The sequence below is a fragment of the Hyposmocoma kahamanoa genome, unplaced genomic scaffold, assembly GCF_003589595.1.
Source record: "Hyposmocoma kahamanoa isolate Upper Pololo Valley unplaced genomic scaffold, ASM358959v1 66, whole genome shotgun sequence".
NCBI lineage: Eukaryota > Metazoa > Arthropoda > Insecta > Lepidoptera > Cosmopterigidae > Hyposmocoma > Hyposmocoma kahamanoa.
Window position 1 is genome coordinate 19,884,591 of NW_020653854.1, and position 20,992 is coordinate 19,905,582.

A 20,992-nucleotide genomic window follows, 5' to 3' on the forward strand; every position below is an offset into this window, starting at 1 on the left:
TTATTTTAGTTCAATATATTTTTAGTTGAAGTTATTACGCAGTCGCGATTGGTCACATTAAAATTCATTTATAACGTGTACATTTTTAACTTCCAATAAATCTTTATATTTCTCTACGTTCGCGATTGTGTGTCAACTCACCCCAACTAACTACAAATTTCAACTACCTTCATCAGTTGAATATTTTCTCACTACTTAATGACTCTACCCCCAAGCAATCGTAACGAATTTTAACGTCACTTTTAAGTTTTTGCCCGCCATTCGGTAGCTTGGAGCTTGCACAAAACCTTATTCATTTTGTCGTCTCGGGTTTTGCTATCCTAAGCACTGGAAGTAAAGAAGATTGTACTACCAGTTACTTGATGTTCATTCAAATGATATTTTTAATAGATTATGTAAGGTGTTAAGAGTCGACTCAGTGAAAGTGTTGAATCAATCTCTTTGGAAAAAATATATAGCAAAATTGAGGACATACACTGAATAGTATATACAATACCGTCTGAAAACGCGATTCCCAAAAATTTTCACGATAGAAAAAAAAAACACAAACTTATACCTCGAAATTTTTACAAGAAAACCACTGTTTTTAATAAGCACTTTACATATACAAATAATTTTTTTACAACAACTGAACTAAATAGAACACGTATATACGATATACAATTTTGAAATGGCTTCCATTTCGTTTATAAAAAAATAAATTCTCAAAATAATGCCAGTATCCCGACCGCTCGACCAAAACAAAATGAACCGTATTAGTATGGGAAAAATTTGAATTCGAATTGAGGTACTACCGACTCTTATCTTTACTGTACTATTTCTGCCACCAAGCAGTAATGTGAGCATTACTTTGTTTCGGTTTTTAAGTGAAAGGGTGCCGGTCAAATTACAGGCACATGACACCTGTCAATGGATGTCTCAAGGTGACGGGCGCAGAGGCAGTGCCATTCAAATCTTTGCGATTTAAAATCTATGAATGGCACTGCAACTGCTGTGGACAGGTATACTAGGTATCAAAAAATAAATATATTTTTCGTAAGAAAATGAAACTCATTATTTTTCGGTCCTGAATCGCGTATATTGAAGATAATGAATTGATGACTGTCTGGGTGCTAGAAAAGGAGCACTCAAGATGAACTCCTGTCAGAAAGCAACTTATCAAATTGGTTCAGAATGTTCTGGAAAGTGCCCAGTTAATTTCGTTACGATGGTTAAAAATAATTGTTATTAATAATTGTGTGTAACCTTATTGTTATATGTTATACCCAAGGAAGCGCATTCAATCGTTCTTTGCTTCGTATTATAAAATCATTTCAATTTAATATTATATTCATTTTCATTACTAACATAGAGTATAAGGTTTTTTTCGTAACTAACACATCAATAATCACGTGACATGGTCAATAATAAAAAGTTTGAATTTTGAATTTGAAACATATGCCTATACTAATTTTTCTGTAGTAACAGTGACCCCATTACTACTATACAATAATTACATTTTACTACATCGACCTATATGCCATAGTAGCCTAATGGGTTGACCTATCCCCTCCCAAGCAGAGGTCACGTGATGAAATCCGGGCTCGCACGTCTGAGTTTCTCGGAGTTTGTGTCCGATATTAATTTAAAATTTGCCATGAGCTATTTGGCGAAGGAAAACAACGTGATGAAACTTGCACGTCGAAGAAAGTTCACTGTCCTCAGAAAATGTGTGAAGTCCCCAACCCGCATTGGGCCAGTGTGGCGGACTATGGTCCAAACTCTCGCCTGAGAGGAGATCATCGTATTATTAGAGAGAACATATTATTTCCGCTTCGCAAATTGAGCCCGTAAGTAAAATTTGGTGAAATCACAGGCACATGCGCTTTGTCAACTTATGTCTCAGGGTGATAGATCTTTGTGATTTAAAGATCTAAGTGGCACTTGATATTATTAGAAATGCCTTAGGATCTTATGTCGTACAATGCAAATGTCTATAAGTTATGTTTTTTACCACTTTCCACAAGAAATGCCATCTGATCGTTTGCGGATTTGAATGAAAAGCTTTCAATATGCTTATCGCAGCAAACAACCGCAGACGTACCACATATTTTATTTGTTTGTTTATTTATTTATATTCAGGTTACAAAAACCCATAAATACATACCTTATGTCTATAATACTTAGTTACGTTAGTCTTAACACACATAATATTATAATAAAATACTAATGACTGATTATTATTTACACGTATTGTCTGCGATGTGTGACGCAACGTCGGTGTCCGGTGGCCGGCCTCGGAAACGTCGGTACATGACACCCTTCCGCCAAAAGTCGTCCTTCACGAAGGCCGACAGTTGTTGAGTTAGTACTCTCACCACAAATGAATTAAAATTGACATTGTAGGCAGGGCCCCAACTGCTCGACCCTTAGGGTATACCCGTATATACTCCATAATATACAATAAAACAAAATGTAAAACGTAAACAAAATAAATAACGTAAAATATAATTTCTTCCACCTACATTATGCTGTCTTTGCCTGTCTATTGGACTTGACTCAGGCCAAAACTACAGCCCCACACATGCGACACTTCGGCTATTCAGGTATTTCTTAATTCCGACAAGTAGATTTTACGTACCAATAGATTGACACAATATTGTAGTTTTGCACGTTGTCACTGTATTGTTATGTATTTCTGTAGTAAAGCTTCAATGTCAAAACACATTTGGATTCTTTTATCGGTAAAGGCAAACAACCCACTTGTTGGTTGTTTTGACCTTGGTTTCATTTTTCTTTTGGTAATATTTCTCTTAATCATATCTCTCGAGTTAGACGGAACTGAATCTTGCGGGATGGATCTTTTGTAATCATTAATTTAATAACATTGAAGGAAATTATTTTAAATAAATAGTAGTGTGACTTTGTAAGATCACTTCCCAAAGTATCACTTGAAAGCCACGCGGCACAAAAACTCACTTCTAAAATAAATTTGCAATTCATCCGATGGCAATTTATTATGTATGTATCTTATTGCAGTGGATGCTTTAATGGAGTATCGGTTATTAATTGTGTATTGAGTTGCGAACGTGTAGTTGATAATAAATGTAAATATTTTTACTAAATACATTATCAGAAAATAAGACTTATTTTGTAAAATCACACCTGATAGTTTAACCAACTTTTTAATAAAATGTTCATCCTCATTGATGCGTGTGTGCTTTTAACGAATTCGTTCACCATGGTTTCTCCTACATTCGGAGTGCCGATCGGATATCCCAACATGGAGCCCTCAATAACATTATCCACAGAGAATTTGGTAGTGCCAAAATGCCGACATAGTCAAGTCCTCTAATATCTTTAACACAGTCGGCCCATGAAAACTAGGCAGACAGCAGAGATGCAACCTGCGTGTACACTGCGCTGTTTATATCAAAGTTAAGGGCTACGTCGCCAAAGCAATTACGAACTACAAAAGGTTCAAATACATCAACCCCAGCCAATACTAAAACTTTGTACCTTTTGCGGTGCAAACCCACACTGGGGGGTTATAGGTGGAGCTCCTCGCTCCGAAGCGCTCAAGATTGCCTCGTTGAAGCACCGAAGGTCAGGGAACTTTTAACTACTTCCGCCAAATAATGAACTTAGCCATCTAAAAGCGAAAAGTTACCAGCATCCTGCACGCAATGCCCCGGGGCGTAGCCATATGAAATTTAATCGAGTTACCTAAAGATTTAACATTTTTATTTTTCTTCCTTTTCTTAATATAAATTTTCTTATCAAGTTCTTAGGTTATTATATATTTACTTTATTGCTACATCATATATTTTCTTTAATGCTATTACCTATATATTTACTAAATTTATTAATTCAGTACTTTCTAATACAATGGGTTGAAGATCCGAAGACTCATAGCACAGGTCCTACCTAGTTAGCAATAGGGCTCCTTGTGAAAGTCTTCGTCAACAAAAAATTTTTAATTTAAAGAATTTTACCGTATAACAAAATATCGCTCCGTAATACTTCTTGGTTAACACGTCTAACGTAGATTACTGCTTGGCGGCAGAAATAAGTAAGGTGGCAGAACTTCTCTAGACGAACGGTTTAACACAGAACCCTATTGCTGTTAAAGTCATCAATAAAATATCGCTTATATATTTTTTTAATAATATTTAGTGATGGGACAAACAAGTCGTGCGCCTGATGGTAAACTATACGCCTGTCCATAACAGTTGTAGTGGCACTTAGAGGTTTAAATCGCAATAATCTGAGGGGCACTGCCACTGCGCCCGTCACCTTGAGACATAAGTTGACGAGTCTCACGTGCCTGTGAATTTCACCAGCACCCTTACTTATTACTGCTTGGCGGCAGAAATAGGTAAGGTGGCAGTACTACCCTGGACGAACTCGTTCACAAGGAACTCTATCTACTGCTACTAAATTACTATTGATATCTTTATCTCCTAATTTTGCATGTTAAAAAAAAAAAAAAAAAAAAAAGGTTGTCTGGAAAAAATTATCGTTTTACCGTAAATAATAATAATAATAATAATAATAATACATTTATTTCAGATTTACATCCATATGTGTTAGTAACAATGACCTTATGAGCTATGTTAGTAAAGCCGCCTATTGTACATTAGCTTAATCTTTCATGCCTTAATTAGTGTTCTGTATTGTGATTGTATTATTTAACATGCGATAAGCAATATTTTATGCATTGTTTATTTTATCATGGAAATGATCAGCGATGCGACTTTCTATTTGACTGTACTCAAAAATTTTTATCACTCTCTCACCTTTTTACAGTCCTATATCACTTGACCCGTTACACCATAGTCAAAGGTGGAAAATAACTAACTGGAACCACTAAAAGTTGAACAAACGTTTATTTAACCCTTTTAGCTTTGATTAAAGTCGGTTTTCCTTTAATGTAGCAGAAGTTGAAGCCCTGTCCTAAAATACTAAAATGGTCCTTTCACATTCAAACTTAATTGGTAGTAATAATCACAATTTACCAGATAATCACATCAACTACGTGGTTTCAAATTAAGGAGCTCTTTGTACTATGTAATTCTAGAACACACTGACCAGAAACAATGCAGAAAAATTCATTTCCCAATTTGGTCCTACTGGGAATCGAACGCAGGACCTTCTCATATAACACTCACAGTGCTAACCACTAGGCTACCGATAGGCAAAATTACTAGCTGCGCAAAATTAACAATATTCTACGTACAGTCAGGAGCATTGCAAGATATGTGGGAATGCATGGTAACATTGTAAATGAATGATTGATGTAAATGAGCGGATAGAATGACTGGAAGCTGTTTTGAGGAGCGAATGAGTAAATGAAAGGACATTAAGATAGACGACGATAAAGCTGCAAGGTGTTTTTTTTGTTCCGTGTCTTCCAAATATCATTGAAAATAAACAATTAAACCAGTTTAATAGTTTGATTTCCTTCACACGATCCGACATATATCCACGTAATGAAATTAATCTAAATTCTTCGAAAACGCAAATTTTACAATCTTACCTATTACAATTGCATGATTTTAGTATTATGTTGTATTTATTATTAAATATGATTTACTTTTTATAAGGATACGTAGGATAAGTAAGTAGTGGTGGCGCGATTTAATTACGGGTAGCCCAAATGGCCAACCATGCGGGGAACGCAAGCGATGCCTCTCGTCGATTTATGGACTGTATATAATATGTATAGTTGATTGGAATAAAAAAGGGTAGTCTCGTCTCCGTTTTGCCGATGAGTTGAGCAATCTCTGTGCCTGACCTCGCCCAGAGAGCCATTCTTGATATTTTGTAAGTTCCTTAAACGTGCTTTCATTCGTTCACTATAGTTTTCGGTTCAAAAACCATTCTCGGCGCAACCGCTTGCATATTCAAAGAAATGGTCAATAATCTTAATAACTATAGGACTAAAACTATAATCAAACTGCTAATTTATTTCTACATGTACCATGAGCAAGCAGCATTGCTGTGTTCCGATTTTGAAGCTTAAGGGTGCTGGTGAAATCACAGGCACACGGGACTTGTCAACTTATGTCTCAGGGTGACGGGCGCAGCGGCAGTGCCCCTCAGAGCTTTGCGATTTAAAGCTCTGAGTGGCACTACAACTATTCTGAACTGGCGTGTAACTTACCATCAGCAGACGCACGACTTGATCGTCCCATCACTTGATTTAAGGAGTATTGCCACTGCACCCGTCATCCTAAGACATAATTGACAAGTCCTATGTGTGTGTAAATTCACCAATTATCTGTGTATATGTGTCTGTGATAGACCGATCTCAAAGCGTTTTCTTTTTATTAATAACTTTTTTAGCTAAGTTTGATCAACATTTGTTCAATATCATATCATTTGTTCAACTGTTTAAAGATCATCAAATCTTTTTCCCGTCATGTTAACATTTTTGTTTTTGGTTTTTTAACGACTTTTTAGTCGTCGCGCCATCTATGAGAAATCTATGAAACGTGGCTTAGTTGGTATAGCGTCTGGCACGGTAAGCTAGAAGACGTCGGTTCAAATCCGGCAAATTTTTGTGTTAATAATTATAACAAACTATTGGAGTCATTTCACAAAAAATAATTGAATATCAATTCAATAAAAATTTTAAATACAGTGAACAGCGACATCTCTCGCCAGGACTGGTAGCTGTAAAGGTATACTAACTGGGTGATAAATCTTTCATAGATTTGTCATAGATGGCACTACGACTAAAAAGTCGTTGAAAAACCAAATGCAAAGACATGACGCAAGCACATAGAAAAATTCGTGAGGTCCGCTGGTTCGTTACGTGGCTTAGTTGGTATAGCGTCTGACACGATATGTTAGAAGACGTCGGTTCGTATCCGGCCGGATCGAATGAGTTTTTTCTGAGTGCTCGATCTTTGTGTTAATAATTATAACAAACTAGTGGAGTAATTTCACAAAAAATAATTGAATATCAATTCAATAAAAATTTAACATATTTACATTACTTCCACTTGTCCGCTCGACTTGAAATGTGGTATATAATGGAAATCAGATGACATTACAATAACGTGGTAAGCTTAATCTGATGCTGCAACGAGGACACTGTAATCTACCCAGCTCTTTTTTTTTATTTCCTTGAAAACTGTGTATTACATGTTTTGATGTCGTATTTTTTTAAATGATAGCTCATGTTGGTGGATTCACAATTACATATTACAAAAACAAAACAAAAGACAAAAAGATATAGACACACACACAAATATACACACACACGCACATGCACATGCACACGCAAACGCGCACGCACACGCGCACGCGCACGCACACGCACACGCACACGCACACGCACACGCACAAGCACGCGCACTGGCACGCGCACGCGCACGCGCACGCGCTCGCGTACGCGCACACGCACACGCACACGCACACGCACACGCACACGCACACGCACACGCACACGCACACGCACACGTACACGCACACGCACACGCACACGCACACGCACACGCACACTCACACGCACTCGCACACGCACACGCACACGCACACGAACACGCACACGCACACGTGCACACATGTACGCGCGCGCGCTCAAAGTATTAACACCATCAATTACTTTTGAAATAGTAATTATCTCACTCATGCCACACTATGTAAAGCGTAAAAGTTATTGCGTTAATGTTACCCACACAAATGTATTGACAATATGTTTATCATAGTTTAGTTTGTACTTTTATTATGTTCACTGTATTGTATTATGGTAACAAAATAAAGAATCACTGTTATTCTACTGCATAACTTTTTAATTTTCATATTTTTCTTGTTTGTTTCAGATGTCATCCCTATTTTAGCATTGTGAACCGACAAAAAAGATATAAACCAGCACATATGAAGCGAAAACTATGCGTGGCACCGTCGTTCAACTGTGAGGACGACATGGAGGAGCTGAATGTGGTAAATATTAAGCGTAGTGTACTTTTAGACGTATAATTAATAATATTATTATTATAATTAGACACAAATGCGACCATGCTGCAGGAAAGTTAATGACTATACGATAACAACGACAACATGCTAACACATGCTGTCATATAAAATTTCTTTATATAAACACATATCATAAACCCTCTAGATGTGTTCAAAAACTACAAATTACGACCAGCATAAAGATAAACTATTTTATTAGAACAAATTTATAATCTGTGGAAATGTTAATGCTAAATAATAACATCAAATTCGATTTTAATAATAAATTCAAATTTCAAACTACTCTGAAAAACAAAATGAAAAATGTTACAACCACTTTTCCGTCATAACAAATATATTCAAATACTTCAATATTTAATTAAGAACAATAATCAATATAATGACAGAAATAATTATTATAATAAGCACCGTGATACTAAGTAAATAAACTATAGGAAATGAAACTATTTTTCCGGATTTAAATCGCGTATATTTGTCTTTTCAAACAAACGTAAGATTGAAAGAAAGGTTTAAATCCGGAAAAATAGTTTCATTTCCTATGTGTAACAATCGCGAAAACCTAAGAACTCGATAAATAAAGTATGGTATGATATTCATCAGGAGCATCAGAAGTCGCTATAAACAATTATTTGTATATATGTCTGTAGAATGAAAAATTTGCACTATATGTACTCGTATATTAAATTATTATTAAAATCCATTATAACTTAGACATTTCTATCTAACTTTACAAAATTGTAAGGAAATCTCATTCTTTATTTTCTTCTGCCTGTTCTTCCTCTACTGTTTCATCTTCAGCTATGTTTTGTATCGCAGCAGGCACAGGTGCAGTGAAGAAGTCTTCGTCATCCAACCTCAATTTGTGTAGTTTTATAAATGACTCGTGGGCATTCAACGCTTGTTTCCTCTCTTTCCCTTCTGCTATAGTTGCCTCCCAAGAGAAGCTAGCCTTGTAGGGATTATCGTTAACAGTTTTAAAGGCAAGTGCCTTTAGAAACTGGTAATCTTCTAAATATTCCTTCTTCAATTTATCTCTATTATCAGACATATAAGTCTTTTTTGGTTTTGGTGGCTTTTTAATTGCTTCAGGAAAAAGTATTGCCACCGTATCATTAAAAATAGCTTTTTGATTCTTCATAATTTCAAGCATACGTCTTTCTTTCTCTAAACGCTGTGCTTCTAATTCCCTAAGTGGTTTTTCGTCTTCTATAAGCTCAGCTCTGTTAATGCGTTTCTTTACAGCAATAGTTCGCTCTATAAGTTTTTGTATTATTATCTGCCAGCGCTCTACTGGCCCGATAAATCTGGTTTTCTCTAAGCGTCGAGCTTCAGCTTCTTCTTCTAATCTCTGTTCTTCTGCTTCTCTTTTCCTACGTTTTTCTTCTTCCTTCTCGGCCAAAAGTGCGCCTTCTTTTCTGTTCATCTCTATTAAAATACCAGGGTTTTGTTTCATCCATTGATGTTGCCATTTGAGAAAAGATACCTTTACATTCAATTCTCTCTGTACTAATGCTTCCATGCGACTACCATATGTTATGTTTTCAATCATAAATATAGGAGGATCAATAAACATTTGGAATGAGCCATATGCATCACTCACTCCAATAATATTTTTCTGCAACGGTAGAGTGTGTACAGAAACGCCAGTCAACATTGTACCAGAAACAGTTTGCGTGGCAATCGGTTGGTCACTTCGCAATAACAGATCCCATGTTTCCAGATCACCCTCTGAAGTCGATATGAACAACATACTTGGTTTGTACAATGACCATTTCACATCAGTTAAACGGCAGGAACGTTTTTTCCACAGTAATGGTCGACCTAATAATTGGTCACTCCAGATTGCAAATACTTTTCCACCTACAGTGGCCGTAATATCATTTAAGAAATAATTTCTTGAGGTACTACTCACAATTCCATCATGTATAAAGCAGGTGTAATCTATATCTCCATACTCAGAGTTAACGACTTCACCGGTATTAAATGCATGGCCTTCCCACTTAATACGTCTCATTTCTCCATGTTGCGAACCACAATAAATTTTCGTAAAGAAATCATCTGAAGTTTGCGGTAAAATCTCACAAGTAAAATATTTTCTTCCCGTTGCGGTTGTCTTAGGAACGTGAATATATTTAAGAACTGGCTTATTTAATGCAAAAGATTGCACAGGTAGTGTTTTTGGTTGGCCAGCGACACCTAATATTATTTTATAGCACGGCATCAAGTTTCGATCTAAAACTCTGTACGGAGATACATCCGTCATCAAACCTGATGGTCTTCGTAACACTCTTTTAGATTTTTTTACCTTTTTACCATCCATAAGTGATGACACGTTTTCTATAGATAAATTCCATATTAGTATAGTACCATCTTCAGAACCAGTGAAACACACATATGATACTTTCGGATGATCTTGATTTTCACTAGACATTCCCATTCTGCCTGTTGATGATACAGTAAAATTAGGTGACAGCCATTTAATTGTAGTTATTGGGCCGTAATGACTTGTCAGTAAATTACTCATTGCCGTAGGTTGCACGACTGATTTATCTTGTATGTTCTTAAACCACAACATATGCGAATTCATAGCAATGCGATACCTTTCTCTCGTTTCAGTCAATACCTCGACATTTTCTACATTTTCTAATTTATTTGTTAAATCCCATAAAATCACTTGTCCGTTAATACAGCCACCTAATAACAAATTTTCGTCAAACGGGCAAAACGCCAGAGATTTCACTTCTCGTGGACTTTCCAAGTATAATTTTGGTATTAAACTATCTATGTGGCTCCAAATTAAAACAGGATTTAAACCATATACAGCTCTTTGGATTGGGTCAGGACGAGTGCTCACAAATTTCATAACTGTTGGTGAGCCGTCGGAGTAAGAAATGGCTACGATACCTGACCACATTGGATGAAACGCAGCACACGAAACATATTTATCTTTTGCTCTTACATCTGTAAAGCAAACGTATTCTTCAAAAGTCATAGAGTCATACACGCTTACCGTTTTTTTTGATTGTAAATTTGGATAATCATTACAATAAATATCCATTACTGTATTTAATTCTATTAAATCATCAAATTCAGAAGTCCTATCTAGCATAAATTCTTTCATCCGTTTCTGGTAAGATAATCGACGCAAACGCTTGAACGCAGCCATGTAAGTGGCCAATCCCACTTCATCAACAGGCTCCTGAGCTTCATCTTCACTCGAAGAATCTTCTTGACCCTCATCAAAAAGTTCTGCCAAGTTTTTTTTTGATGATGCATCCTCTCCTTTTTCAAAAGGATTTTTGAATTGACCCATAGCATCGGCAACGGATTGAGTCCACATATTTTTCGGATATCTTAGTACGGTTTGTTGAGCTCTATGACTTTTTGGAAGACCTATTTGAGAGGCGCAATCAACTCTCTTTTTATAAATATTATTAAACTTTTGTCTGTAGGGTGTTAATTCTATGTATCCATCTCTTACTGCCAAAACGTCTCTAGCAATAAAATGTTTAGGATCATAAAGAGTAGGGTACGTGGCTTTGACTTCCACTTCTATCAAGGGCCGTGAATTTATAGGTACAAGTTCATTTATTTCGATTTCACTTCCTAAACTTGTCCATGGTTTTGGTTTTCTTTGGAGTGATTTTTCTAATTTCTTCTCCTGTCTTCTAATGAATTTTTCTGATTGCTGTTGACAATGTTCTTTTGCCTCTTTTGTGATACAAACGTAAAACTCATCTACATCTTTCGATTCATCAGGAATGTATCCAATTAACATCTCTGGCTCTTCATAAGCTTCAAGAGCTTCTTTTAAAGGGAAAAATTCTGAAAGTTCTCCACTCGTGTCAATGGCGGCCATCACTTTTTCTGTCGCTACAGTCTTCCATGGGTGCTGAGCGTTCACGTGACTTCCAACCACGATTTCGATCTGCAATTGAGTTTCATCACCCAATATGAGCTTCACAACACCTTCTACCTCATATTTAGGTATAAATCTTTTTCTTCGAGGAAGTGGCTGTAATTGAACCAATGAAGCCATTCTGACTCTCTTTGGTGTTTGAACTGTAACAAAAATTCGAAATGTTATTTTACATCATAAACTAATCGTTCATTTTTTCATACAAAATATATAGTTGAAAGAATGCTTTTCTTCCATATCGAAGGACCGAGTTCGACTTAGTTTAGTCTAAGGCCATAAAACTGATTGAAAACGTGTAAAATCCCATAGGGCTAGTGTAAACACTTACATATTACTGTTGTAATACTCGCACGAAAACACAGCCGCAAAATGTATAAGTTAAAGTACCGCTAGTCCGAATCACACCATAGCGACAGTAAACTACAGATCACTGTAAATATATCACGGTTCCCAATTTACTGTATCCCTACAATTAGTGGATTTGGAATTCCTGCTCCCAACCGTGTGGACACTTAACGCCAAGCGGTTGCCTGCTGCATCGCTTCAGTGATTATTGTATTCAAACAAAAATGCAAGCCGTGAACGACAGCCATTGTTAACGACTTGGCCTTTAGCTTTAGGGCCACTCCAAATTAGACGCTTGTAGAAGCGTTGTAGCAGCGTGTCTGTGGCGTTGCAGCTGCGCCACTACTAATTTTCATACAATACCTAGCTTCTATAAACGTCCAATTTGAAGGCGCCCGTAAAATAAATTAAAATAAAATTCTGCGGGCCAACGCAGCGGATATAGCCTTTACCACCTCCGAAGACCAACAGTGCAGTATATTAATTGGTCGTCGCAGTACGCAAATTCGATGCCTTACTTTCTCGAACTCCTAACTTACTACTCCTAAGAGTGATTCATACAAAACTTTCTATTTATTTTAAATTTCTTATCAAGGGTGTTCATTTGGAGGCATTAGTTTACAATAGGCAAAAACTAGTGTGTCGATATGAAGGAAATGTGATGTGAAATCAGCCTGCAAATTTGGATATACTATCCATTTTTTGCATTTCAGTAACTTTGTGTTTTAAAGTACGAGGTTGATTAAGTATGGCGACGAATTGTAGTAAGAATAACTCACCCTAAATTAATTAATAATTTACAAAATGTACGTAAAAATTATGTTTACATTTACTTCACTTTTCAAAAGTAAATGACATGACAGTTTTGGTTTTCCTTTGAGATATCATGACATCAAAGAGATCTCTATAATATAATCTATTTTTTTATATAAGATTCAACTGAATAATATTTTTTATTGAAAAAAAGAAACCGACTACAAACTTCGCTTAAACCATCCTCTAAGGCTTATGCATAAATACATACAAACTGAAACTGAAGTGTTAACAATCTAAGTTCTCGAAACCGGTTTCATCCCCTAGTTTGCCACCCTTAGAGGTAGAATATTGTCTTCAAATTTATATGAGACCAATACTGAGGAACAGTTTTTCCAACAAAATAAGAATCATCAAAATGAACATACAAAAAAAACCTCCTTTTTCTGAAGTGGGGTTAAAAATAGACTTTAGGTACTGTAGTCGCATACGATGTATCGTTTATTTAAAATTTAGTTATTTGTAAAATAATGACAAACACGCAGGACTACATTACTAACGTCATTAAACAACTTTTGTTCCATGACTTCTAATTATTTATTAGATTTTATATCATACGATATGAAGAGAGAAAAATGAAATTTGCATAGAGAAAATAAATAAAGGATAGTAAAAAACAGGCGAAATTAGGAATCGAGGAAGAGATCCTTGATACATTGTTTAAAAGAATCAAGAGAAGGGGATTGTCGAATCGATTCAGGGAGGGAATTCCACGAACTGATTGCAGATACGGTAAAAGAGTTGGAATAAAAGTTGGGGTACGAGAGGGCAACCTCTGCCACGTGAGAGACTAGAGCTAATTTAATAAACATAATAAAATTGAAATCGTCAACGTTGTCAATTATTGACCCTTAGTTTAACTAAAGACACGGAAGTGGATGCGTCTCTCACCTAATGCGAGCATATTGGATAGAAAATGGATTACTCATTTTCCTTGTCTAGTTGTAGTTCTCTATTTGTATTTTGCTAATAAATTAAAGCCTTTCATGAATTAAAGTAAGTCTTCCTATCGGGTTCAAAATAACTTAAACGTAAATCAAATTTATGATCTGGGTGATGTGCCCGTGACACAATTTTGATTCTACAATGTAAACCTTGTAACGCAAATGATATTTGTTATTTAGAACACCGTATCTACCTTTACTTAATGTATAGTAGGGGAGATATTGTAATAATGTGGTATAGTTATGGTATGATAAAAACGGCACTGTTTACTACACCAGTACAATTTATGAAGGCTATAAATAAATGCAAGAACCCGGCGAAAAATCGTAAAAAAAAGATCATTTCCATAGACATAAAAGTATCGGGAAATTGAACATCTACTCTATGTTTAATGCTTGTATGCAATCCAACTGTAGCAGTAGTAGTAGAGCTCCTTGCGAAAGAGTTCGTCCAGGAAAGTACTGCCATCTTACCTACATATTTCTCCCACCAAGCAGTAATGTTAGCATTACTGTGTTCCGGTTTTGAAGGTAAGGGTGAAATTACAGGCACATTGGACTTGTTAACTTACGTCTCAGTGTGACGGGCGCAGTGGCATTGCCCCTCAGATCTTCACGATGTAAAGCTCTGAGTGGCACTGCAACTGTTATGGACAGGCGTGTAGCTTACCATAAGGCGCACGACTTTGTTCGTCTCGTCATTTGATATTATAAAAAAAACTTTTCCGCCATGGGAGAGGCGACAGGCTTATAAGGCAAGATTTGAGCCAGTATTTCACAGAGACGGGACTGTACACGTGACGCGGCTTATTGTTTTTATGAAATAAATTTTACAAAACGAAAACTTATAAATATAACAAGAACCTGAATCGGATTATCCGTACAATACAATACTCGTAATAGTACTAAAATGCCAGACAACCGTAACAATTACCTGATCTCAAACTGGAGAATTATCTCTGCTATGAGTACCAGAGCACTAAAATTCACTGCGAGGCACTGCCCAGAACCTCCAGACCAGAACCAAATTGAAAAATGTTTATTTCCCAAATTGGTCCTACCGGGAATCGAACCAGGGATCTGCTCATCCAAGACCCACATTGGAAACCGTTGGGCCACCGATGTCGTCAACATAAAGGTTAGTAAAGAGTTGATTAAAAACATTGACTATGGTTAAAGATGTCCTCGATTAAGGAACTTCTGCCGTTAGTTCGAAAAAGCACCTATTTACTACTGCAAATAAATATGTTTATTGTACAATTTACCCTGACGACTCTCGAAATACGTTAGAACATTAGCAGCTACAGAAATTTCTACTCACGCGAAACCAAAGTGCCCGTCGACTCGTCCTTTGCCTCCTTGATAGGTTCTTCAACTTCGTCTTCATCGTAACTGGTTTCCGAAGAACTGTGGCGAACTTCCTCAACTATCTTTTCTTCTTCACTGTCTGTGTCACTCATTATTCTACTTTCTTAGTATCCGCGCAGACGGGACAATGTCCAAAAATTATGGGCTGCTTATGCACAGGTTAATATGCACTACACTGGTTGACGCAATAACGCACCCTCTAAGCTTTCAACGTGCTTTCAGTGATTTGTCACAGCTACTGGCTGAAGTAACGTTGGTATAAAGGGAACAGTAGTCACACTAGACGGGTGTACTCAATACTTCATTATACTGTACCTCAAACATGATCGTAGCTTGGCATGTATAGGAAAGAGATCTTATTTCGGTTGCACTAATGAAATGGACGGTTCATATCACTGTTAACCTCCTTTTATTGTATCCTTAACTTTTGTTTCCTTTCCCCTGTTCTTAGTTTTCCTAACTTGTATTCAAAATCATTGTTATCGTAAATTAACTTGTTGGTTACCATGGCACTAAAGGTATCGGCCTGCGCGGGACGTCTGTCGTTTGTATAGAAATCGCCCCTTCTTCACCTAATCTATTATTATCTTTTAATTCGATCTCGAGCGATTATCTGTTAGCCAATAGAGTTCCTTGTAAAAATTTAAAGTTAATAGCGACTTTCATCTTCATCGATTATGTGATAATATTATTTAAACTAGAATTTAATCGATTGGCTTCGTAGACAACTGTTGCTATGAAGAAATTCAGTATATACGCGTGCGTGAAGATTGTACCTGGTGCTGAATGGTACTGGACACCCATTATCAATACAGCGGATTTAAAAAAGCTATTTCAGTAGCTAAAGTTATTTTGTTAATTTGATCTCTCCGCGTCGCTTAGGCTAAAATAGAAGTTATTTTTGTTGTTTGCAAATAAGATTCTCAGTATCCGACATAATCTTTTATAAAATTTATTATTTAAATCATAAAAAACTTCTTAGTAAATAAATTTTACGAAGCTGAAATGGAATAGAGCGGGACATATTGCGAAGTGTGAAGATGACAGATGGAGCAAGGTGACAACCGAATGGTGGCCGAGAGGCGGCTACAGAAACGTGAGACGTCTTGTAATGAGATAAGCAGACGACATTGTGAAAGATGCGGATCGTAGATGGGTCAGAGTAATGCCGGAACATGTTGGACAGCACAAACTACGACTAACGCAGGATCGTGTTCGACGGGAGGCCTGCTGGTAAAGTCGTCTGTGGATGTTGATGACGATGTGATGTCAACAAATATTAAAGTCGATATTAAATTTCAAATAATCTGCTTTAGAGAATGGACTCTCGATGTTTATTGATTCATCAAGTCGATTGTGATAGAACATTTGGAAATTAATTTTTCACAGTGTATTGGGACTTAGTTAACAGTGTAGCGGCTAGCAACCTTTATTATTTGCATGATTCTACAACCGATTACGTCAACGACTTTAGTTCGTTTAGACGTTCCTTACGTATTTATTTAATTTGTCACCTAAGTAAAATTTTTATTGTTATTTTTTATTTTATTATTGTAATGATACAGATTACAGAAAACAGATTAAAACACAATTTTAAAACAATACAAAAGAAAAACATCAGTAAATCTGCATTCCAGTGACAACTATACACAGCATTCGGAAACAAAACCTATGAATTGTGTGATGAAGTTTGTTGAATGTTTCACCACCATGATATTCAATTATTTTCTGTGAAATTACTGTGGAGTAATAATTAGTAGTATAATTATACCAGTTTGGTGTAATTATTAATACGAAAATCGAACACTAAGAAAGAATCCCTCGATCCGGCTGGATTCCAACCAGCGTCTTCGAGCAAACCGTGCCAGTCATAACTAAACCTCGGAACGAACCAGCGCACCTTATGAATATGTATTACGAATATATTATACATCTTAAAATACTAAGATCAAATTAACTGTTTAGTGACAGACATTTTGAATGCACAAATACTAAATATAACCATAAGTTGAAATTCGTCACTAATTTAGGGTGGAGTTAGATTTTTCTATATTTTGTTGTTGATAATACATTTTATTATGTACTAAACTAATGGGTATTTATGTATTCTGAAATAAAGAATTAAAGAAATTAAACTGTATTATTATCTCTGACTCACTGTGTTGGAAAACATCAAGGCCTCGTTATAGCTGGGAAAAATACACATTTACTTGTGCGACGGAAAATGTGTGGTCAGTGTACATGTCAACTTCAAAAGAAAGATCATATTATTGGTACAGTTTCTCTTCAGAAATAAAATTCTTATTTCTGCTGATCTTTGAAGCATTTATGCTTAAGTTCATGGGTATGTATTAGACGAAGAAAGAAATAGTACAATGAAAATATTAGTTACAAATAACAGAACGTTTAAAAACTATGGCTATTTCAAAGTTTACATTGCTACATTGTAACAGTGCAGCGACTAATTTTGTAATAGTAAGTAGAAAAGTAAAAATTTTTTTAAACGTTGTTAAGGAACATTAAGCACTCGTAATATAAATAGTATCTAAAAGATTCGCCTGTTATCGCAAATCCACTATGAATAACTGTGAAGCATTTGTAACGGGAGTTTTCACTTCGGAAGCGCTTTCTTTCGCGAGCTAAGCACTTCTTGACGACCATGTCTTGAGCAATTTGTTAGGGTGTTTACAGATCTGGTGAAAGCGTCTGTTTGCCTAAGGCTCCCAAGCTGCATTATGTGAGTTACGAAGTGCTATATGTTCACTAACCGCTCGCGCGTCATATAATACGCCGCGCGTAATATGCGCTAGCGCAGTGCGTGTGCTTATTTCCTCCCACACCTCACCTCAGAACTCATCAATTCAATTTGTTAATAACTACCAGACATTTCAGTTCCGATACCTCTATAGTCTGTATTTTTTGTAAAATGCAAAGTGCCACCAACATTGTCTTCTCTTCTTTTTCTTTATTACTAAACGCATTAAGAAAATACTTGACGATGCAGCGATAATGAGGGCAGCTGTGTTATCGTCTGACATCTTCACAAGAAACTTTACAATTGGGAGAAGCGAACTGAACTACAAGCTCGCGACCCGCAAGCGCGCTGTACGTACGCTGAGCGCGCGCGAGATTGGGCGAGGCTTGCGTGAGATGTGATTACAACGGCGCTTCGTCAGATTACGCACCTTTAGTAGGTACTCATCGGCATCATTTGCTATTCACGAACATTTTTCTCGTAACAATGTTGGCCCTCTCAACATTTGAATATTCGGGAAGCGAGCAAAAACAGTTTCAACGGCCGGTGTTAAAATTCGACGTCCTCACTAAATATTTGGCTCTCTAAAGAATATGAAATAGGAAGAGAACACTCGGGCTAAAATTTGCCCAATTAATGCTCCCGATGACTACCGTTCTTTGCAAATACACAAAATGATCAAATTCAAATCATCTTTATTTAATAGGTTAGCAATTTACACTTGAAATCGTCACACTATTTGAACTACGACTCACTCGTACGGCAGATTTCCCTGAGATGAATTAGCAAGATACTCTAAGAGATTACTCTTTTAAATATGCGTTTGAACACCTCAACATTTAGAATATTTATTTCAAACATCGAAGATTAAGACTACCTGCAAGAGCTAAACGGGTCGTTACCACGAATTTTTGTCATCCAAGTACGCAGAAGATGTATTATTTATACCTTTAGTATAAAGTTTTTATTTCCCTGTAGTTTTAAACCTCGTAAATAACAGATTTTGAATATCAACCGGAGTCTTATTATAAAAGCTTATAAATCATTGCAATCCTGAGACCTTTTACTAACAACTTTGTTTTTTTCATTTATATTTATTTCGCCTCTCCAAAGCGCCATGTTTAATCTCGTTTAAATTATTAACATCGTTTCCCAAGCACTACGGCAGATAAAGCCTCAGGCAAACAAATTAATAAAAATGGTTGCCTTGTTCAGCATCCTGCGGAAAACCGATATGGGCATAATATAACCCAAATAAGCCTTTGAACATCATTGAACTTATGATAATAATGCTTGACCCAATTTTATTCAAGTGATAGGCTAGTGGTGAGTAGGACACATGTCAAGTATGTAAGGGATTACGAGTTCCAATCTCTGAAAGACATCTGTCTTCTCAAATATTATTATTATAATATTAATAAATGTTTATTTCATCGTAATACCACCACCCAGCAATCTACAATAATGCTATATAATTATTACCAAGCGCCACCAATAGACGGCGTAGGTTGTATCCTGAAACACTCACGAAAGATATTAGCTTTGGATAAGTCTGGATCAGATGTTTTATTAATGTGATTTGTCCGTTAGTACAGTCAACAGCAACAGTCTGCTAAATGACCTTTAGAAAAAATAAATATTCTTTATCCCCCTTTGCCCTCCGTATCGACCACCTTATCCTGGCAGAATCTGAGGTCAAACGCAGTTTTGCTTTGTGACTCTTCTCTCCTCCCAATTACTTTTAAAAAAGTGGAACTATTTAGTAACGACTTGGCATACCTCCGTCCGAGATCCGTCCGAAACAATTACTGTCAAATAAGTAATATTCGACAAAATTAAAAGACAAGTATCCAGTATGAAGCTTCATTCGCATCGCGCGTCTTTTCATTTGGTCAAGTATTGCTTATTTGGCAGTAATTGTTTCGGACGGATGTCGGACGGAGATCGAGAGTAGACCCCCAGAAACTAGTCAAGACCGTTCATAATCTTATGATATAATCAGTTTATTCACTCGGCGTGTCCGATCCATTGGTGTTCATTTTCCAAATCATTTTAGAATGGTAAAACTATAAAACCTGTATTTTATAGGAGTCATTTAATTCTCAGGATTGCAACTAACTGTAAACGTACATAAATAATTATAGATATTATAAATAATATAGTAGCAGTACAGCTCCTTGTGAAAGAGTTCGTCCAGGGAAGTACTGCCACCTTACCTGTTTCTGCCGCCAAGGAGTAATGTGAAGATTACCGCGGTTGGAAAGGGTAAGAGTGCTGGTGAAATTACGGGCACATGGGACTTGTCAACTTTTGACTCAGCTGCTCTGAAGCTCTGAGTGGCACTGCAACTGCTATGGATAGGCGTGTCGCTTACCACCGGACGCACGACTTGTTCATCCCGACACTTGATATTATAAAATAAAATACATCTTAGACAGTACACTGGAGTATAAGTATCCTAATAGTCAGTAATCCGAAATAATTGTATATCCTGGGCTGTCACCACACTAATCGGTACGGATTAAACCGATCAGAAAATGATTTATGTTCATAAACATAACAGCGAAAAAGTCATTGTGCGTTTCGCGTGGGTTCGTACAACGTAGTTCGACACAGGTTGACAACGAATATGCTTCCCACGAATTTCCAATCGTGTGTATGATGGTTGATCGACGACGTCGAGACTCGAAGGGTTACGTCGACGAACGAGGGTTTATGTCAACGTCCAAATGGCCGCGTCGGTGCTCGAACGACTCACCAAGGAGTGTAGTCATAATGTCCTACCGCCCCGATCCGAGACAAAGGCAGAATGACGGCGCCGACGACCTATGTATGAAGAACTATGTATGACTATGTTGACACCCGAACGGCCGCGTTCGAGAA

At 36.7% G+C, this 20,992-nt stretch overlaps 1 protein-coding gene across 1 annotated transcript; it reads right to left on the reverse strand.

Annotated features, from left to right (window-relative positions):
• Positions 1-8,558: 8,558 nt before the first annotated feature.
• LOC113232047 (WD repeat-containing protein 63) lies at positions 8,559-15,446 on the reverse strand. Its single transcript, XM_026466670.1, has 2 exons — positions 15,308-15,446; positions 8,559-12,027 (listed from the first exon to the last, which is right to left on the reverse strand). The coding sequence occupies exons 1-2, from the start codon at positions 15,444-15,446 to the stop codon at positions 8,714-8,716; spliced, it is 3,453 nt and encodes a 1,150-aa protein (XP_026322455.1). The 3' UTR covers positions 8,559-8,713.
• Positions 15,447-20,992: the final 5,546 nt, after the last annotated feature.